At 36.9% G+C, this 23,018-nt stretch overlaps 1 protein-coding gene across 2 annotated transcripts in view; it reads right to left on the bottom strand.

Moving 5' to 3' along the window:
- Window positions 1-1,336: 1,336 nt before the first annotated feature.
- IL6ST (interleukin 6 signal transducer) overlaps window positions 1,337-23,018 on the bottom strand; it is a 58,291-nt gene continuing 36,609 nt past the window's right edge. For both annotated transcript variants that reach the window (XM_023210526.1, XM_026456497.1), the window contains 9 exons: window positions 22,844-22,926; window positions 21,659-21,869; window positions 20,432-20,614; window positions 17,899-18,000; window positions 17,579-17,725; window positions 17,105-17,245; window positions 12,461-12,557; window positions 7,298-7,379; window positions 1,337-6,470 (listed from right to left, as the gene is read on the bottom strand). In XM_023210526.1, the coding sequence (XP_023066294.1) occupies window positions 5,733-6,470; window positions 7,298-7,379; window positions 12,461-12,557; window positions 17,105-17,245; window positions 17,579-17,725; window positions 17,899-18,000; window positions 20,432-20,614; window positions 21,659-21,869; window positions 22,844-22,926 (1,784 nt within the window). In that variant the 3' untranslated portion in view covers window positions 1,337-5,732. The remainder of the gene's footprint in view (window positions 6,471-7,297; window positions 7,380-12,460; window positions 12,558-17,104; window positions 17,246-17,578; window positions 17,726-17,898; window positions 18,001-20,431; window positions 20,615-21,658; window positions 21,870-22,843; window positions 22,927-23,018) is intronic.

Genomic DNA, 23,018 nt, shown 5'->3' with positions numbered 1-23,018 from the left:
TGAATGTCCACAGGTTTCTAAAACTAAGCTCTGGCTTCATATCTGTCAAAAATCTTTAGCGGTTGGGGAAAATAGCTGTATTTAAAAATAAATGAATTTTGAGTTGAAAGGTAGATTTTCCTCCCTCGATGGAGACAGAACTTTTAAGCTATGGAGAACCCAAGCAGCCTTTCCATGATCTAAGTTGTCCAAGAGCCAACCCCAATCAGCAGCAACAGGACTCCAGCTGTTCACCCTGATTCCGAGTTGGCTGAGCTTCATGCTGCTTTCACACATTCTTCTTTTTCTACCTCAGTTCCTCTTTGCTCGTATTCTGTTCACTCCATTAACTTGGCCAAGCACTGGACTTAAGTATGGTAACGCCTATACGTAGTTGTAATATGTTTCATATTTTGAAAGTGTAGAAGTATTAATTTAAAAAGAAAAAGCTTAAATGGAAAGTTAAGCAATCCTGAACAAGGAAACTGTTTCACTGCCGTTGGGCTAGGGAAAGAGGATGCTCTCAAGGAATTACATCTCTTTTCCAAAGCAGGATGGACTGTATCCATCAGACAAATTAGGATAAGATGAGCCACCACACCTTAAAGAAATCAGGCTTGAGCCTACACAAACCATAACCAAATAGAAGATTTTAAACAAAGGAGCACATAGCCCAAAGCTGACATGTTATTTCTATAAACTGGTATATATGTGAAGGACTTACTGTTGGCTGGCTTGTGGGTTTTTTGACTCACTGTATTTTTTTAGATAAAATCACAATGTGAAGGCACATTAATAGTTGAGATTTTCTTTTCCTTCCAAGTGGACTTACTGACTGATTCGTTTCATATACTAGTTAGTAACTTCATTACTGACTGATTCGTTTCATATACTAGTTAGTAACCTCAAGAAGTAGCAGGAGGATGCCATGTATCAATCTCCTTCAAGTCTCACTGCAGCGAGGGAGACTCCAGCAGTGTGGGGTGGGCACAGACGGCCACAAGATGGCGCAGCACCTCCATATTTGGGCTCTTGACAACCAAGTTTTTTTTTTTTTCTTGTTTTTTTTTTTAAAGTCCACTAGGAGGTAGGATGCTGCGATTTCAGACCTCAGCTATTAAACAGTAAATCTGGAAAACTAGTGGATAAATCTGCCATCTCCATTCTATGTTATTAAGGTTAAGATCGTGTACTGGTTTTCTTTTAAATCACATTCCATTATGTCAAACATTTAAAATGTCACAAAACCCACATGAAGCACCTCATATACGCTAAGATGGTTATTTACCTAACACCATTAATGATAAATGTTGTTACAAATATGCATAGTCAGATGATAGTAACCACATACAGAAAAAAAATTTGAACGAGAATTTATTTCTTAAAATTTACTTAAGGGATTAGAGCTGATATATAATAGAACATTTAATATAACATTTGGAGTTATGTTAACACAAAAATAGCTGTGGTTACAATTAGCACATGCAATTCACTGCAAAGGTAAAAATACATGCTATACTCTAGACAAGCCTTCCAAATGCAGTTAAGAGTAGACAGGATAAAACAGCAAGTGAACATGAAAGGATTGCACTTAGAATAAAGTGGGACATAGCTAGGATATTAAAGAGACATACCTAATGCTAATCACTGCATTGTCCTACTAGCAAATTGCACATTTATTTTTAGAGTATATTCAATACACATATACATTGAGACTAGAGAATTTTCAAATATCTACCTTTGAAATCCCTTTGTTTCTAACACATCACATTATGGTATTAATGTAACAGCACTTAAAACCTGTAGTTATCATTCAAAGCTTGTGTTTAAGAGATAAAAGAATATCATTCAGACAAAGCTCGTGTTCAAAAGATAAAAAAACATCTATCACTATCGGCCTTAAATGCATCTTATCACGATCCATCAACTTTAATGAAATGGGTAATAAAGTTAAACTAACCAGTTTGTACAAACTATTGACTGAGAAAAAGCCCTTAAAAATTTAGGAACAAATGAATAACAGAAGAGCTCACCCTGAGCTGCCACCTTTTAATTTTTAATATAATGTATATGAAAGTATCATGCTAATGTACATACTAGTATCATGTATGATCGAACAATAGGTTAATGCAAACAATAATACGCTTGGCTTTGTAAAGTTTTGTTTTGACTTACATCTATCTGAATTCTGTTTATTGAGTCTGAAAAGGAACTGCTGCCAAGGACCAGTCCAAAGATTAGGCTGTAAGCCTGCTAGTTCATACCTTCTTTGGAATCGATGACAATGCCCAATTTTAGGCTAACCCTAAAAAACACGTGCCATTTTATGACTCCATATTCTTTTAATTTACAGAAAAGTACAAACTATTTAGAAAGTAATCTTACCACAGCAATATAATCTAACAATATCTATAATAGAAAGCTATCCCAGTAAATTTTTTTTGAACAATTGAACTTTTGTCTTATGTAGCTTATAACTTTGATATTTTATTCATCTCAACAAAATAAAACTTTATTGAAACAAAAGTGTATGGTTTAGGAATATGCTCTTAACAACTGAGCAAAATTAGAATGATGTGGACTATAACAGAATGAAGGAAGATCTCTCTGCTTGATGTACTTGGTCAATGTTAGTAAACAGAAACATTTTAGGGAATTCTATGATTATTCTACTTCTACATTTACATGTCATGGTTTTAACTAGTTAAATGGGTAGAAAAAAGACTTCTTTAATAATTGATTTCTATTTCTCAAACTAGATGCTCTACTTTAAATATGAGCTTTGATAAATGTTTTGTAACATTTTTAAGTTGTAACATTTGTAATTATACTCCACTAACTTCACAGTAAGAGCTAGGGACACTGGATGACTTCATGTGGTAAAATCCCTTATCACGGAACAAGGCTGAAATTCAATGAACAATTAGGTAGAGAAGAGAGATGAACACAGAACATGTGAATGAAATTTGCTTTTTTTCCTTGCTGCTGTTCCCGAGTGCTGACTGATCCATTATAAAAATGGATAGGATTAAAATTTTAGGTCTTAATGGTACAAAGTGTGAAGTTTTATAGTTTTCTAATAATTATTCAGTATTATCCCTTTCAGAGATGAGGGTAGGATACCACAGACATCAGTAACTGACAAGTTATAATATCAACACATGTAACATTTGGGTCCTTTTTCTATAACCCTGAAGGGAGCAACTGCAGTTGCAGAAGCAGTGAGTGAACTAGTTTTGTCCAGACAAGGTTCTCTGATGTGCTAGTATTACTTTAAACACCACTTTTAGACTCTAAAGATTTAAAGTGATAAAGTCACTAACTTTATTAGACTAGTTTTTACATAAATAACCAGATTTGTTTCTTTGCCTACCTAAAGTACAATTTACATGCATCAACACACAGATTACTCTAAGACATGCTTGGGAAAGTAATTTTGAATGTAAAACAAGTTTTATAATTTATTTTCTCCTTAGGGCAGAAGATGTACATTACATATTAGTGCTCAAATGTATGTTCATTTCCAGAATGCATTTTTGGACAGTAATCATATACCCATTTAATATGTATAAAGTGTTCTTGGGGATGGGGGTATTCACTCACTGTACCATGTTTTATACAGGCTTCAACATGTACATTTGTTTGTATCATGGCCTTCAATGATCCTCCATTCTTATTCCCATAGATCAAGAATTCACATTGTATAACTGACCCTGAAATGTACAAACCTCACACTAAAACATTCTTCATGACACTATTTGTTATGAGAAAAGTTGCAGCTAAACATTACAGTCATGTGACTTATTTTGAGAAAATGGAAAATGTAATAGGTATAATAAATTTCCTGACACATATACCAAGACAAATCCAGCCCAGCCTTTGATGACCAACTTAAACGCTGGCAATGTCATTATCTTGTGTAAATTTGGGTCTATCCCTACCTTTACTTCTCTGTGCCTGATTTTCCCATCTACTTTGAATTAGTGATTATATTAATCTAATTTTGCCTCAAGTGGGAAACTGAATGTATCAGAATAAAGTATTTTTTTCATAAAGATGATCATATAATATGTGAAAGAACTTTGAAAGGATCAGGTGTTATATAAATGCAAGAATATAAAAGATAAACAGGAAGTCTAATGTGAATAATATTCTGAGAGTAAAAAGTGTAATTATATTTCAATTGTAAATGTATACCAAGTTTTCTTAGCTTTCTATTCTCCAATAACCTCTAGAAACTATTCTAAGCATGCCTGGTTTCTGTAACTTAAATATGGCATTAAAAACCTGTTTCCTTTGAATTCACTTGATAGTAGTAGTCAATCACTAATAATGCTTGCTAATTTCCTCTTACTTTCTTAAGAAAGCCCCTATATTTAGCCTGTCTCCATATTGCCAAGTGGTGGTTAGGGGACAGCATAAGTACACTAGTGGCTTTAGCACTAAACTTGAGGCCTGGGTCACTTCTCCCTTGAAGAAAAAGGGTTTTAAAAATTCCTAAATCACAATGTAGAACTAAGTTCCACCCTACCTCAGAATTGCAGATATTAAAATACCATCTCTTTATTGTCTCTACAATAAGGATATTTGCTAAGATCAAGATGTACATTTTTTGGGGTTCCGTTTTGTTTTGGTAAATATTGCCCAAGTCGTCTTAGTTTGCTTCAAATATTCACTAAAAATAAAAAATTTTAAATCTCTACCTACTTAAAAATTTTAAAAAGTACTCTAAACAAATTTAAGCTGAAGATATATACTGTATAAAGTGCTTCATCTACCCAATTCTCTGAAGTCTTAAGGTCAATGATATGTGTGTGTATGTGTGTGTGTGTGTGTATATATATAAACATTAGCAATTTAAGCCTTTAAAAATGCCAATTTTTTAGATGCTTTATGGTTTTTTTCCCCCTTTACTACCACTTTCTTTATTCCCCTTTATTACTACAATTTAAGCCTTTAAAAATGGCAATTTTTCAGATGCTTGAGATAGTTTGGGGGATCCCTAGCTCTTATCATGGCACTCTGTTGAGTTTGTGAAATAGATCTTCAAAGAGGTTGTCAATAATATGCAAATTTTTGAAAACTAGTGAGATTACTAATTATTGATGAATAAAAAATGAGTACTTTTAATCTGCCAAGTTAAAGCTCTAGAATTCCTTTTCTCCAGTAATAACTGGCAGCATCACTACCAATGGAAGGGACCTAAGGAATATTGTGTACATTGATATACACGAGGCTGCTCTTTTTTTTGTCAGATTACAAAAGCTGGGCTCATATAGTTATGGCCTATGGATCTCTCTTTATTTTAGCGGAAGTAGATGGTCTACACCTTGCTCCTCTAATCTTTTATATTAACTGTCCCTAAGCCACTTTGATGACTAATCAAAATCAGTATAGCTGTGCTAAGCATATCACTGCTTATTATTTAAATGCCTTGTTTTTTATGTAGCAAAACAAAAAGTTTTATAAATTTCAGATAAGCTTTCTATTTTTCTTCAGTGCAAACATCCTTAAACAGCACAAAATCATTCAGCTAGTCTGAGGATGAAGTCAGTTTATGTAGTGCTTAAAGAAGAATCCCAGATATTCTGGAATGGAAATAGCTCATGTGAAACTTCAGTTCATTTTTGTCCTTAAGGGCAAATGATCACCTTCAGAGAGTGAAGACTTTTTGAAATCTGAATTCACAGATAAAATACTTTTAGCTTTACTTTATAGGTACTGCTGAAGTTGCAGCAGGAACTACTAGTCCTTCACTGAGGCATGTAGCCGCCTTGCCGTACAGTCTGTGGTAAGTAACTTTTAGGCATTCCTTCATCAGTCGCAGCCTCCATCCCAATTGTTTCAAATCTTTCTACTTGTCCCTCAGTACCTGGACCAAAAGCATCTGCTGCAGAAACTTCCTGAAACATTTTCATTTCCCCAGATCCACAGGATTGTGAAATATGATCTGAAATCTGTTGTTTAAGTCTAACAAAATCTTCCTCATTGACTGATGAAACTTGCTTTGACCTTTCAAAATGTGAAATATCGGGACTGGATTCATGCTGACTGCAGTTCTGTTTGAAGTACTGTTGCCTGGGCAAAATGTCATCACTGCCATCTACATGATCTACTAATTGTAGATCTTCTGGCCGCTCCTCTGAATCTAACAAGGGCTGGGTAGACTCGGATCTTGAGAAGACTTGCACGGATGGAACTTGGTGTCTGTAGCCACTGTGCACCACAGTAGAATACTGGACAGTGCTCGAAGTGTTTTGTGAAGATTCATTTTCATCACTGCTAGAAATGCTTGGCCTAGAAGATGACATGCATGAAGAACCTCCAATACCACTGCTGTGTCCTTCAGTATTAATTTTTTCCTTTTTGAACAGGTCTAATGATTTCAGATCTTCTGGAAAAGGTTTTTTGTCATTTGCTTCTATTTCCACAACACTTACATCAGTGAAATTGCCATCTGAATACATTTGATCTTTTGAATTAAAGTTGTGCTAAGGAAGAGAGAAAATGGTATATGGCAAGTATTAGTTAAAGTCACAGAGTTAATGCAACTCTGAAACTTCCCAGTAACTCTCAGTGGTACAGAAATAACCTGCATTATGTCACTAAGTCACTGTCAACTACCCAAAATGCAGATACTGTAAAATGAGTCTAAGTAGTCTAAATCAATATTGTTGGTGTTACATTTTGATAAGCTAATGGTCTATAAAGAGTATTTAATATTTAATGCCTAGACTAGGCAGCCTAGGATTAACCGGACAGAAAACTAGAAAACATTAAGGAAAATCAAATCTGAATGACGGAGATTTTGTAGAATATAAAAATACATAATACATTTTACTCTGTTAATATAAAATTTAAGGACTACTGGAGGATAATAAATACAAACGAGTTAGTCCCCCTTTGGGGCATATTTAAAATTCAGAGTTTAGAGTAGGTTCCCAGAGATCATTTCTTCAGTGCTAAAATGATAGTCTGTTGAACTTGGTCTTAATACTCAATCCAAAATGCTTGCCTTGAGGTAGTTACCATCACATAGCAGTTTCAGCACCTCAAGTTTTCAGTTTGCAAGTTCAACCAAACATCTGTAATGTTTACTAAACAATTTAAAATATCAGAACAAATACGCTATGATGGTGATAAATCCCTAAAATGTGTCATACATATTAAATTTTGATTAAAATTTTCATTTATGTACCATTTTATTTTCATTTACTTTTTGATTCAGCTTGAATATCTTTTGGTACATCTGTAGATACTCAATATACCTACTAACGTGTCTGTATATTATAAGCAACTCAGAAGCATTTTCTCTTACCCTTGGAGGAGTGTGAGGTGACCATTGGGCAATATGACTCTTTGAAGGATCTGGAACATTAGGCCAGATGTGTTTTTTAATTCTGAAGAGAAAAGAAAAATGGCCTATGTAAAACCACACATAATAAACAATGAACAGTCCCTATTTCTAAACATGTTTATCAAAGACTTACAAACCAAACCAATCACTTAAATGAACAAAAAATACCTACTCTACCCCACACAAAAATTACTTTTCTTATAATCAATAGAAAAATATTGTTGAAAATACATAAGGATTGTAATGTATTCATAATGAATTAACAAGGCTAAATCTAATCAGTGTTCAAATTTTTTTTTAACTCTCAAAATTCTGCAATTAAAACCACTTAAAATCTTTATCCAGGCCACAAGTTGTGGTATTCCAATTAAAAGAATCCAGATAACAAATTAATGTTCACACTGATACCAAATTATTTTTAATAAGAAAAGGCTAACAATATTTAAAATTCATTTAGGATATCCATATAATAAAAAACCTACTGAAATCTGTCTTCCTTACAGTTAATACAGTTCCTAGCTCAAAGTTAGAGGTTCATAAGTGCACAGGAAATGAGTCATCTTGAGAATAAGTTCAAATATAAAAATCAAATTTAAAAAAGTAAATACTGAGAATGGTGCTTCAAAGAGTGAGAGCCTACCAGACTGACTCTCCTGTAGGAAATACCTATAACATTTGGAAGTAATATAAAAAGCAGTAAAGCTGACAACCTAGACAAACCCATGAATGAATCCTCGAAAGACACAAATTACTAAAATAGATTGAAGAAAAAGAAAGCTATGATATATTTATAAAGAAATTGAATTTTTAATTAGAAACCTTCCCATAAAACTCTGGGCAAAAGGAAACAATATTAACACTATACAAACTCTTCCAGAAAATAGAGGAGGTAACATGTTTCCATTCTTTTTATGAGGCTAGGATTATCCTGATTTTAAAACCAGACAGACAAGGCACAAAGACAGACTAACTTCACTCAAGAACACAGACACGAAGAGTATTAAACTGAATACAGCAAAATCCAAGGAATGCAAGGATGATACATGAAAATCAATAAAATTCACCATATTCATGGAAGGAAAGAAAAAAACCATATCATCTCAACAGATTCAGAAAAAGCACTTGACCAAATTGTGACACCCATTCATGATAAAAATTGCTAGCAAAGCAAAACAGAAATAAGAACTTACCCCTGGAAGTAGTAGTAAAGGGGAAAAAAACCCCACAAAGCAGCTGGGCATGGTGGCTCACACCTGTAATTCCAGCACTTTGGGAGGCTGAGGCGGGTGGATTACCTGAGGTCAGGAGTTTGAGATCAGCCTGGCCAACATGGTGACACCCCGTCTCTACTAAAATAAAAATACAAAAAAAATTAGCCAGGCATGGTGGTGCATGCCATGTAATCCCAGCTACTCACAGGCTGAGGCAGGAGAATCGCTTGAACTCAGAAGGTGGAGGTTGCAGTGAGCCAAGATGGCACCACTGCACCCCAGCCTGGGCAACAACAGTAGCAGTCAGTCTCAAAAAAAAAAAAAACAAAAAAAAAACCCACAAAGCAAAAACTTCAACCTACAGCTAACAACATCACATGTGATGGTGAAAGACTAAATACTTTCACCTCTAAAATTAGGAACAATGCAATGCTCTTACATGGTCTAGATATATGTACTAGAGGTCTTAGCCAGTGCATTAAGACAAAGAACTAAAAGCATAAAGATTAGAACAACTATAATTACTCCCAAGAAGCATGAATGTGTATGCAGAAAATCCTAAAGAATCCAAAAAGCTACTAGTAAATTAATTTATCAAAGTCTCAATATATATGATGAATATATTTTTAAAAATCAATTGCATTTCTATATACTAAGAATTAGAAAATATTTTTAAATATTCCATTTATAATAACAAAAAAATACTTTTGTCATGAATTCAAAAAAAGTTACGTAAGGCCTGTCTACTGAAAACTACAAAACACTGCAAAAGTAAATTAAACAAAACCCAAATACATAAAGAAATAAACCAGGTTCGGCCGGGCGCGGTGGCTCAAGCCTGTAATCCCAGCACTTTGGGAGGCCGAGACGGGTGGATCACGAGGTCAGGAGATCGAGACCATCCTGGCTAACACCGTGAAACCCCGTCTCTACTAAAAATACAAAAAACTAGCCGGGCGAGGTGGCGGGCGCCTGTAGTCCCAGCTACTTGGGAGGCTGAGGCAGGAGAATGGCGGGAACCCGGGAGGCAGAGCTTGCAGTGAGCTGAGATCCGGCCACTGCACTCCAGCCTGGGCGATAGAGCGAGACTCCGTCTCAAAAAAAAAAAAAAAAAAAAAAGAAAGAAATAAACCAGGTTCACAGATTGAAAGACTCAATAGCGTTAAGATTGCAGTTCTCTCCTATAGATTCAATAAAATCTGATCTATAGATTCAACAAAATCCCAATCAAAACTATAGTTTAAAAAAAAATTGACAAGCTGAATTAAAATGTATATGAAAAAGCAAAGAATCTAACCAAAATAACTTCTTTAAAAAAAGAACATACTGGAAGAACTCTACCTATTTTCAAAATTTACTATAGAGCTATACTAATCAAGACAATGTGGTACTGGCATAAGAACGGACATATATACATTTATGAAACAGAACTGAGAGTATGGAAATAGATACAGACTTATAAGGACAATTGCTTTTGGCAAAGGTACCAAAGCAATTCAATGGGGAAAAGACAGTCTTTTCAAAATAAATGACAATGGAATTAGATATCTGTAGGAACAAAATGAACCTTGACCCTGACCTCCCACCATGCACAAAAATAACCTGAAATGGATCATAGACTAAGAGCTGAAACTACTGAACTTGTGGAAGAAAACCTGAGAAAATATTTTGACACTGGGTTTGGCAGAGACTTCTCAAACAGGACACAAAACTCAGGAACCACAGAAAAAAACTGATAAAACGAACTTCATCAAAATAAAAAATTTATGCTTTTTTTTTTTTTTTTCCCTGATGGAGTCTCGCTCTGTCACCCAGGTTGGAGTGCAGTGACGTGATCTTGGCTCACTGCAACCTATGCCTCCTGGGTTTAAGCAATTCTCTTGCCTCAGCCTCCCGAGTAGCTGGGACTACTGGCGCGTGCCACCATGCCCGGCTAAGGTTTTGTATTTTTAGCAGAGATGGGGTTTCACTGAGTTGGCCAGGATGGCCTTGATCTGACCTTGAGCCGCCAGCCTCGGCCTCCCAACGCGCTGGGATTACAGGTGTAAAACTTCTGCTTTTCTAAAGCCACAGTTAAGACAAAAAGGCGGCCAGGTGCGGTGGCTCATGCCTGTAATCCCAGCACTTTGGGAGGCCAAGGCGGGCGGATCACAAGGTCAGGAGATCGAGACCATTCTGGCTAACATGGTGAAACCCCGTCTCTACTAAAAATACAAAAAAATTAGCCAGGCGTGGTGGCAGGCGCCTGCAGTCCCAGCTACCAGGGAGGCTGAGGCAGGAGAATGGTGGAGCTTGCAGTGAGCCGAGATCACGCCACTGCACTCCAGTCTGGGTGACAGAGCAAGACTCTGTCTCAAAAAAAAAAAAAAAAAAAAGACAAAAAAGCAAAGCACAGACTGGACAAAAGTCTGCAAAACGTATTTAACAATGCTGTAATCAGAACATACAAAGCACTCTTATAGCTCAATTGTAAACAAAATAACCAAATTTGAAAATGGGTAAAATATTTCAATAGACACATCACAAAAGAAAATATGTAAGTGACACATGAAAAGATCCATTACTAGTCATCAGAAAAATTAAAATTAAAATGATATAGTATTACACACTCACTAGAATGAAAGAAGTTTGACAGCACTAAGTGTTGGTGATAATATGGAACACTGTTGGCGGCAATCCAAGATGGTATTGCCACTGTGAAAAAGTTTGGCAGTTTCTTATAAAGTTGAACATACACTTACCATATGACCCAGCACTCTCACTCCTAGTTATTTGTTCAAGAGAAAGGAAAACGCGCTCAAACAGTTTTGTATGTGAATATTCACAGCAACATTATTCATAATAGCTAAAAATTAGAAACAACCTAAATTTCCATAACAGATGAGTCTAAAAGTTTTGATGTATTCATACTACAGAATACTAGTCAGCAATAAAAAGGAAAAAGGTAGGCTAGGTGCGGTGACTCAAGCCTGTAATTCCAGCACTTTGGGAAGCTGAGGTGGGTGAATCACTTGAGGTCAGGAGTTCGAGACTAGCCTGGCCAACATGGTGAAACTCCATCTCAACTGTAAACACAAAAATTAGCTGGGCATAGCGGCAAGTGCCTATAATCCCAGTTACTCAAGAGGCTGAGGCAGGAGAATCACTTGAACTCAGGAGGCGGAGGCTGCAGTGAGCCAAGATCATGTCATTGTACTCCAGCATGGGCAAGAGTGAGACTCCATCTCAAAAAAAAAAAAAAAAAGAGAGAGAAGTATATGCAACAACATGGATGAATCTCAAAAATACTACGTGAAAGACATACACAAAAGACTACATGCTATTTGATTCTATTTATATAAAATTCTTGGCCATGGCTCATGCCTGTAATCCCAGCACTTTGGGAGGCAGATAAGGGTGGATCACTTGAAATTAGGAGTTTGAGACCAGCCTGGCCAACATGGTGATACCCCATCTTTACTAAAAATACAAAAAATTAGCTGGGTGTGGTGGTGGGCGCTTGTAATCCCAGCTACTTGGGAGGCTGAGGCCGGAGTCTGAACCAGGAAGGCAGAGGTTGCAGTGAGCTGAGATTGTACCATTGTACTCTATCCTGGGCAACAAGAGTGAAACTCTGTCTCAAAATAGATAAATAAATAAAAATTCTAGAAAAGGCAAAACTACAGTTACAGAAAAGCAGATCAATGACTGCCTGGGGTTGGGTTGAGGAGAGGACAGATTACAAAGAAGAACAAGGAAGCTTTATAAAGTGATGAAAATGTTCTATATTGTGATTGTGGTGGTAGTTATACATCTGTATGTAACTACAAAAATTCATCAAACTGTACACTTAAAATGGATACATTTTATTGCATGTAAATTACAGCTCAATAGAGCTGGGAGAAAATGCAAAAATATGAATAAAAGTACTTACAGGTCTCGCTTATTAAAGCAGAACAGCACTCCCAGAAGAGTTGTCAATAGGAACGCTAAGCAAACAGGCACGACTATGGCTTCAATTTCTCCTTGAGCTTAAAAAAAAAAAAGAGGTGTGATGGGAGATAATTGTTGACACATGCACTAAGGAGATATAATACAACTTCCCAACCAGACTTGCTGTCGAAAAGATAAAATACAATCCTAATTATTTTTCAAGGTCTCTTCATACTTGATGTTTTTTACCCTCTTCTCTCTTTGGTAAATCACATCCCAACCATTTATGTCTTATACAGTAACCTGGCCGCATAGCATAAAATGTATGTTCGTTGGGGGATAAAAATGATCAGTGTATTGGGTAATCTACTGGGTAAGTTAGAGCTTTCAAACATAACCATTTGTAACATCTATGATCTGCATTCAGTAGAATCTTAGTAACTAAGTTTCTCTCTTGGTTCTAATACTGTATAACAGAGAAATTATGTCAGAACAAATATAAATAGTGGGTAAAATGGAAAAGCTATAAAAACATAATTGAACTACACATTTAACCTTCTAAAAAATAAAAATGCACTCTCAGAATTTTTAAGAGTTATTTACCATTTTTCAAAAAGATGACATATCTGATACACGGCTAAGAATTTTAGGAGCTGCTCAATGGGCATGAGGAGTGGCACAAGTAGGAACAAACTAAAAAGTAAACAAGCCTAAGATCCCTAAATACCACACAAATCCTCATCTGCATTTAAAAGAGGACTTATTCATCAAATTAATCACTAATTGGGATAATATTGGAGACGTTTTAAATGACTTCCCTGATGGTTGTTTCTGATTTTGAATTTTAATTAGTCTTTTACAGGAAAAATGTATGAAAGTAATATTGCAGTCATATACCACTCACTTAATTTTATCCTTCCACCACACATATCCCTTTATTAGTAACTACTATCCTATGAAGCTCAGTAGAAATCAAGAAATCAGATAAATGCTTGAGAATAAACTATGGGTTGGCAAATACTAACTCTTAAATGCTAAAGATTATATATATGGGTGTATGTATATATATTTATGTGTGTATATATACTGATATATGTGTGTATATATATTGATACATGTATGTATGTTTGTGTATATATATATAAAATGCCAAATCTAATTTAGGCAGAAACTTTTCTTTATTAAACATCTGCTTTTATGTTTTCAAGCCTGTGCCTTTGCTCATGCTGCTAAGATGCCACCTTCTTCCTATTTGTCCACATATTAACTCGAGGCTCAAGTATTTTCTTCTCCATAAAACCTTCTTTGAAGGTAAAATTATCCATTACTGGTATAGTTACATTCCTACTCTATTTACTGTCTACATAGTCCACAGGTTCTCCTTTTTCTGATTTACTTATGCAAAATTTCTTCAACTAAGCTATAAGGTCCTCACTGGCAAGACTCATGCCATGTGAAGAAGCCATAATGGATCCATGAGACTATACATAGAGAATTGAAAAAAGTAGGTTATAAAGTAATACTAAGTATAATTTAATTTTTGGAAAAAATATATACAGAGAAGAGACTAAAGGATATACAAATATGTTATTTTGGGGTAAGGGACTAGGACTAATTTTTCTCTCTACATTTTACTGTACAGTCTAAATTCCCTATAATGAACACTGTTATAATAAAAAAAAGTTAGGCCGAGCATGGTGGTTCATGCCTGTAATCTGGCACTCTGGGAGGCTAAGGCAGGAGGACTGAGGTCAGGAGTTCAAAGCTAGCCTGGGCAATATAATGAGATTTCATCTCTACCAAAAAAATTTTTTAAACTAGCCAGGTGTGGTCGTGCCTACCAGCAGTCTTAGCTACTTGGGAGGCTGAGGCAGGAGGATCGCTTGAACCCAGGAATTTGAGGTTACAGTGAGCTATGACTGCACCGCTGCACTCCAGCCTGGGAGATAGAGCAAGGCTCTCTCTCAAAAACAAACAAAATATATATATATATGGGTTTTTATGTGTGTGTGTGTATACACACATACGTATATACAGAGCTCTGTAGAGATGGCTGGTCTCCACAGAAATACGTAAAATATACATTTTTAAGTTTATTTTTTAATTTTTCTCAAGATTATGGTATAAAGTTTTATTTTAAATAACATAATATATCTATTAACATGCTACCATATGGGACCAACCTTATCCCAGAAACTATATTCATTACTGGCCCTAACAGCAAAGCTCAGGATCTTTTTTATCATTTATTTTATGTAGTCACTCATTCATTTATTCTCTCATTCAGCAAGCATTCAACCAACAAAGCACATGGAACTTACTACTTATTCAGTAGGTTGGCACTTGGGGGTGGGGGTTACAATTATGGTAAAATAACGTAGTTTTCTATAATGATTCAAAATATAGTGGGAACAAGAAAGAATGTTGGTTAAGTTTGCTTTAGGGAAGATACAGAACAGCCAGATGATGAGGTGAAGACCTCACTGAGGGCAATGCACTAAGAAAAGTTAGCACAAGGAGCTTGCAGTTGAAGTAAATGATGATGAAAGAGTACGCACAATCAATAGGACTTGACACTCTGCTTATGTGAGAGAAAAATACATTTATTGTAATCACATCTAAATTTCTGGCTTTGGCTAGGAGTTGGATAGTTGTGGCATAGAACGAGGGAGGGGAAATGTATTTGGGAAGGAAAGAGAGGATGGCTAAAGCCATGGACAGAGTTTGAACAGGCAAGTAAGAAAACAGGGTCAAGTGCAGTGGCTCACGCCTGTAATCCCAGCACTTTGGGAGGCCAAGGCAGGTGGATCACCTGAGGTCAGGAGGTCGAGACCATCCTAGCCAACATGGTGAAAACCCATCTCTACAAAAATACAAAAAATTAGCCAGGCGTGGTGGTTACTAACCCCAGCTACTTGGGAGGCTAAGGCAGGAGAGTCACTTGAACCTGGGAGGTGGAGGCTGAAGTGAGCTGGGATTGCGCCACTGCACTGCAGCCTAGGTGACAAGAGCAAAACTCTGTCTTGAAAAACAAAAACAGAAAATAGGGTCAAGAACAGAGCTCTGAGGAAAACAAACCATTTAAAAGTTAAAAGTAGGCCGGGCGCGGTGGCTCACGCCTGTAATCCCAGCACTCTGGGAGGCCGAGACGGGCGGATCACGAGGTCAGGAGATCAAGACCATCCTGGCTAATACGGTGAAACCCCGTCTCTACTAAAAAATACAAAAAACTAGCCGGGCGAGGTGGCGGGCGCCTATAGTCCCAGCTACTCGGGAGGCTGAGGCAGGAGAACGGCATGAACCCGGGAGGCGGAGCTTGCAGTGAGCTGAGGTCCGGCCACTGCACTCCAGCCTGGGCCACAGAGCGAGACTCCGTCTCAAAAAATATATATATATATAAAAAAAATAAAAATAAAAAAGTTAAAAGTAGATGCCAGCCACAGTAGCTCACTCCTGTAATCCCAGCACTTTGGGAGGCCGAGGCAGGCACAACACAAGGTCAGGAGATTGAGACCATCCTGGCTAACATGGTGAAACCCCATCTCTACTAAAATAATACAAAAAATTAGCCAGGCGTGGTGGCACGTGCCTGTAGTCCCAGCTACTTGGGAGGCTGAGGCAGAAGAATCACTTGAACCTGGGAGGTGGAGGTTGCAGTGAGCCAAGACTGCACCACTGCACTCCAGCCTGGGTGACAGAGCGAGACTCTGTCTCAAAAAAAAAAGAAGAGCAAAAAAGGAGAATGAGAAGAAAACAACAGAGAAAAAGGAGACTCAGGAAACTGCACTAGTAGAAAAAGTATGGTTAGAAAACCCAAGGGAGGAGGGAGTTTCAAGGATGGAAGGCCAACAGAGTCAAATGCTGAAAAGAATAGAAAGGCTGGAGGCAGTGGCTTATGTCTATAATCCCAGCACTTTAGGAGGCCAAGGCAGAAGGATCACTTGAGCCCAGGAGTTCGAGACCAGCCATCTCTATAAAAAAAAAACTAGCTGGATGTGGTGGCGCTGGTCCCAGCTACTTGAGAAACTGAGGTAGGAAGATCACTTGGGCCCAGGAAGTCAAGGCTGCAGTGTGCCATGTTCATGCCACTGCACTCCACTGTAGCTTGGGCGACCGAATAAGACCTTGCCTCCAAAAAAAAAAATAGAAAAAAGATGAAAACTAAAAAGCATGCAGTAGATATGATGATCAAGAGGTCTTCTGAGTGACACCAGAGAGGTTTCAGTGCAGGGGTAGGGCTGGACCCCTAATTTCAGTATGTTAAAGACTGAGTGGGAGGTATGGAAGTAAAGGTTATAAAGTGGACTAGTCCTTCAAGTAATCTGTCTATAAAAGAAAGAAATGAGGATAGAGAAGGAAAGAACATACCCAAACCAGTGAAAAAAATGAACCGCGTTCCACTTGGAAAGATACACGAATTCTTTTGGGATTTTCAGTATAGCTGAATATAGTCAGAAGAAGTGAATAAAATACCAAAAAGATGAGAAATAACACTTTCTATAAAGAAACAACCAACCAAAGCCACATAATATAAAAATCATGATGACTCCAAAGACGTACTTTTTAACACAATTTTAGCACATAAACTAAGTTCATTTCTAATCTAAGTTTGAGAAAGAAAAAACCAAACTTCATTATTTCTTACCAAACTTTGGGGTAGTAAAAGTGAATTCTGGACCATCCTTCCCACCTTCATCTGTGTATGCTGCCATTCGTACCATGTACAATGTGTCACTAGTCAAAGAGGACAATGTATATTCTGTGTGGGAAGAATCCACATTCACAGCTGGAAGAAATAAAGAACTGTGCTTCATTCAACTATTCAATGCTTTTGCTTATCTGGCCTATATTCGGTATTGTGCAAGTATTAAAAAAGAAGCCAAGTATTTTTGTCAGAAAACAACGTTTATAATGTTCTGACATAATTTTATGTTCTAAAGCACAATGGAGTACCTTTTAAATAAATCCATGAAAACAACCATAAGGCAAATTCTCAGGTGTCTCCTGAGGCCAATATACTACAATAAGATGTATAACATAAGAAGAACAGACTTAAATTAGTACTTAAAAGCTTAAGGAAAAAATAACTGATTCTTTATAACTGATACAGTTTTATTACCAGTTTCATTTCCAATGATGGTTCTATAAAATATAGTATAATTTCTGATAAATCCATTCTGAACATCAACAGGAAGTTGGTCCCACTCTAAGACAGCTTCGTTTTTCCCTACTTTTTTTGTCCGAACAGTAGGTCCTTTGGAAGGTGCTGTAAGAAAGTAAACACATTTACTAACTGAAAATCATTTAGAATCTAGTAAAATTTCCTTGTCATAAAATTATTTGAACATATGAGATACATCTTTATTCAAAAGTGATAAAATGTGTTTGTTAATACAAAGCCCTAAACTTTTTTTTTCAAAGAAGTGAGTTTGGACTTACGAGCTTGTTTAAGGTATGCCTTTATGGATTCAGGGCTTCCTGGTCCGTCAGCATAAACTGGAGTAACTGTTATCAAATAGCACTTGCTCTCTGCTAAGTTCCCTAAAGCAAGAACAGCAGATTAAGCATGTTTTTCCATAATGAAAAAGTCAAGTTAAAACCACAATTTATTTTACATTGTAATTTCATGACCACTTAATTTTCTTTTACAACTGCAGTTTTCTAAGTACGCATTGCCTTTCGTGTACTGGATTCAAGCTTAATCAGGTAAAACTGTCTGTAAAAGTATTGCCAATGCAGTGAATAAAAAAATATATTGTTAAGAATAATGATGGTATTTATATCTATAATTTATAAAACAATGATCTCAGATTACTCTGGATCTTAGAGAGTCTGACAATTTTTGTATGGCTTACCTACAAGACAACAGCCTAAGGATCAAGATGACTAAACTAGTAAGACCTAGGGGAAAGCACTAATGGCCCTAGTCTATCGGATGAGGTGGAAAAAAGGGTATCTTAAAAAACTTCCTCGGCTGGGCACCGTGGATCACTTGAGGTCAGGAGTTTGAGACCAGCCAACATAGTGAAACCCCGCCTTTACTGAAAATACAAAAATTAGCTGGACATGGTGGTGGGCGCCTGTAGTCCCAGCTGCTCGGGAGGCTGTGGCAGGAGAATCACTTGAACCCAGGAGACGGAGGTTGCAATGAGCCAAGATCGTGCCACTGCACTCCAGGCTGGGTGGCAGAGTGACTCTGTCTCAAAAGAAAACAAAACAAAAACAAACTTCCTTTATTTTTATCTTTTTTAGCATGTACCACTAAAATTTTTCTTTTTTATACAGTATATTATCTGTACATATTAGAAAATGTTTTACTGAAATGTATACCTTCAACAAGAATGTATATTCCTTAACTATTACTCATGAAGTTACTTGCTCCTTTATCTTCTTAAACAGAGTGATTTTACCTTTTCTTGATGACTCAGTATTACCAAAAAATGAACAATTTCTATATTCTACTCTAACGTGATGTTTTCAGGGTTATTGAGCAATATATGACTACCTACCCAAACTTAATGTCTCCACAACATATGCTAGCTTCTATTTTTTTTGAGATGGAGTTTCATTCTTGTTGTTCAGGCTGGAGTGCAATGGCGCGATCCTGGCTCACTGCAACCTCCGCCTCCCGGGTTCAAGGGATTCTCCTGCCTCAGCCTCCCAAATAACTGGGATTACAGGCATGTGCCACCATGCCCAGCTGATTTTGTTTTAGTACAGATAGGGTTTATCCACGTTGGTCAGGCTGGTCTCGAACTCCTGACCTCAGGTGATCTGCCTGCCTCAGCCTCCCAAAGTGCTGGGATTACAGGTGTGAGCCTCCGCATCGGCTGCTTCTTTAAAAAGTTTCTATTGGCTCTGAGCAGTGGCTCATGCCTGTAATACCAGCCCTTTGGGAGGTTCATGTGAGAGAAATGCTTGAGGCCAGATGTTGGAGATCAGCCTTTGCAACACAGTGAGATTCCCTCTCTACAAAAAAATAAAATAATTAGCTTAGTGTGGCGGCATGTGCCTGTAGTCCCAGATACTCCAGAGGATGAGGCAGAAGGATCACTTCAGCCTGGGAGTTGAGGGCTGCAGTGAGCCATGATCATGCCACCATACTCCAGCCTAGGCAACAGAGTGAGACCCTGTATTTATTTTTTTAAAAAAAGTTTCTATAGTTATTTCCAGCCTGTTTCCTCCCTAAGCTCTACCATGTTTTTAATTTGATAAAGTCAGTAAACTAGAAAACCAAGCTTATTAAAACTGTATACTAATAATAGGTAAGTCCAAACAGCCTGTGTTATGACTAAAGTTCAAAAACTTTATGGCAGGAATCTCTCTGCTTAGGGCTTTTCTCTAACTAACCATATTATTCACAGCTGAATTCTAATTATTAATTATCCTTCTTTATCAACAAAAGAACATAAACTGAATTTTTTTCTCTTCAACGTTGTATCACTTTATAACCACTCAAGCAGCACCGTAACACACAGTACTGGAGCGCTATGATTCATTACTTCTGTCCTTTGTTACTACTTCCAATTGAAAGACATAAGGAAATCTGAGTTCTAGTTCTGCTTCCCCTAACTGATGGCTCTAAGACATTAAACAAGTCATCCAGATGCTCTAGGAAACTATTTTCTCATCTGAAGAATGAGGGTGTTCGGTACAGAGAACATACAACTAATCAACAGCAAAGTTTGGACTCTTATATTTCTGTATACTCTGTAGTTTTAGGAGTTTCCCCTTGACGATAAAATCATATTGGGGTACAAAAAGAAGAAAGTATTCACCCCACTCTGTTCATAAAGAGACTGTAATTCAGAGAGGTTAAGTATGACTTGCTCAAAGACACACATCTAGTAAGTAGTGAGGCTATGATAAACTGAAAGTCTTTTCAATGGACCACAACACTATAAGCAAAAGAAAAAGCTGCCTAAAGAGTTAGAAAAAGGATATCAACTTAAATGTTTCTAGCCAGGTATACCTCTTAAATGGGTGCGATGCACAGTACCATCTTCCTGTTGCCAGTCTGCGATACAGGGCGCTTTATCTGATAACACACACCACTCAAGTATATATTTCTTTACAGATTCCCTTGGAGTAGTCCATTCTACCCAAAGCATGTTATCTTTGGGGAATGCTTTAAGATCCATTACAGGGTGAGTAGCTTTAAAACAAAGTTTGAATATTTAAATAAGTATTCACAAATTTGAAATTTCCATATTTTACAGTCATTTCCAAAACATGTGATTTACCAATTTTTGTAGCCTATAACATATATTTCCTTGCATAAAAGCACTTTATTATAACTTACAGGTAAAGTAGTCAATTAATTTTTAAACTTAAATTTTGCTTCCCCGCTGGGCATTGTGGCTCATTCCTGTAATTCCAATACTTTGGGAGGCCAAAGCGGGCAGATCACTTGATGTCAGGAGTTCGAAACCAGCCTGGCCAACATGGTGAAACCCCGTCTCTACTAAAAATACAAAATTAGCCAGGCATTGTGGAGCGCGCCTTTAATTCCAGCTACTTGGGAGGCTGGTGCACAAGAATCACTTGAAGCCAGGAGGCAGAGGCCGAGATTGTGCCATTGCACTCCAGCCTAGGCAAAAGGGCAAGACTCTGTCTCAAAAAGAAAAAAAAAATTTGCTTTCCCTAAATTCTTCAAATGTTTTGTAAGTTTGTAATTGCAATTTTTCTTCTTTGAAAGCTACAAATAAAGCTACAGATAAACATATTTCAGTCGTATGTACACAAAGTTCTCAAAATCTTGAAATAATATTTTAAAAACCAGGTAAGTAACCAGAATACGCTTAAATGAATGAAGTAGCTTACTGTGAAGTTTAAGTGAGCATGTAGTGATGGAAATGTTTTTTCCATCCTGATGAAATTTGTCTGCTGATTCCTAAAAATGCAATCATTGGCTGGGTGTGGTGGCTTATGCTTGTAATCCTAGCACTTTGGGAGGCCAGGGGAGATCGCTTGAGCTCAGGAGTTTGACACCAGCCTGAGCAATCCGGCAAAACCCAGTCTCTAAGAAAAAGAAAATAATCATTATTTATAAAATTTTAAAAATTAAAAAATAAAACAGTGATTATCCCTGATACTGAGGAGACAGTCTTAGATAACTTGTGTTTTTTATGGGACCCCTGTCCATACCTAACCACCACTTTTCCATCCAAGAGTCAGGCTCCATCTCATAGATACAAACCTTGAAAGTCACAGGCAGGGATAGTTAAAACAGTTCCATCTGATTTGCCAACAAGATTTCTTGCTGTCAGGGTTGCTACATAGCGATCATTTGTGAGATTTACTGTCAGTTTTGTGTCATTAACTGTGTAATTTTGTAAATGTGATTTCCATCTTGTGAGAGTCACTTCATAATCCAAGATTTTTCCATTGGCTTCAAAAGGAGGCAATGTCTGTAATAAAACAGTTTATTTTTAAAAACAATTTCCTAAATCTTGAATAAAAATCAGTTTTTCTTCATATTCACAAATCATGCCATTATGTCAAATCTCTAAATATTTAACTGCAAAGGATTCACAATCTCATTTTAAATTCGGTTCTAAAATAAAACTAGTACATACTAAATGAAGAGTGAAAGCATGACCTCAACTAAAAGAGGGTAAGTAGCATCATTCTGTCAGCTTTTCGTTCTGTATGCAATTCTGCACTGTGGCTACGTAGGCCTAAATTATTTATTTCATGCTTGAGTATTTTTCTACCTTCTTTTTTAGTATGATCTACTCATGCACTTATCAGCATACATTTTAATTATCACAAACTTTTATTATTTTCTGAGGTACTCCGGAAAATTCCAAAGTACAAAACAACATCCCTCTTCTTATAGAACTTACACTTTCACAGAACTGTAATTAAATACCTGTAAGGTATTATTTGTAGTTCATGAACCTGACTTCTACAAAATACATATAAAGTATTACTTTTCTATTTAGTAAAAATAGTAATCAAATGCTTTGCTATTAAGATGAATAAAAATTTATTTAAAAGATCTCCACTCATAATACCATACAAAATACATTTATAAGGGCCGGGTGTGGTGGCTCACCACCTGTAATCCCAGCACTTTGGGAGGCCCACGCAGGCAGAACACGAGGTCAAGAAATCAAGACCATCCTGGCCACCATGGTGAAACCCCATCTTTGCTAAAAACACAAAAATTAGCTGGGTGTGGTGGCGCACACCTGTAGTCCCAGCTACTTGGGAGGCTGAGGCAGGAGAATCACTTGAACCCGGGAGGCGGAGGTTGAAGTGAGCCAAGATCACGCCACTACACTCCCGCCTGGCAACAGAGTGAGACTCTGTCTCAAAAAGAAAAAAGAAAAAAAAAAAGACTTACAAGAGATAAAGGACTATAAATGTGATTTTTTACCTTCCACATGAGTTGTACAGTTCTATAGCCTTGAGCATGGGATGGATCTATTTTATACCAGAAACTTGGTGCTTTAGATGGTCCTAAAGAAAAGACATAAACTTCTTAAAATAAAAAGGTTTTAACAGTAAAATAAGATTCTGCAAATTATTTTTACTTTGTTCTTAGTACTCTT

Source organism: Piliocolobus tephrosceles, chromosome 4 (genome assembly GCF_002776525.5).
Source record: "Piliocolobus tephrosceles isolate RC106 chromosome 4, ASM277652v3, whole genome shotgun sequence".
Classification (NCBI taxonomy): Eukaryota; Metazoa; Chordata; class Mammalia; order Primates; family Cercopithecidae; genus Piliocolobus; species Piliocolobus tephrosceles.
This window is presented reverse-complemented; position numbering and strand designations above follow the sequence as displayed.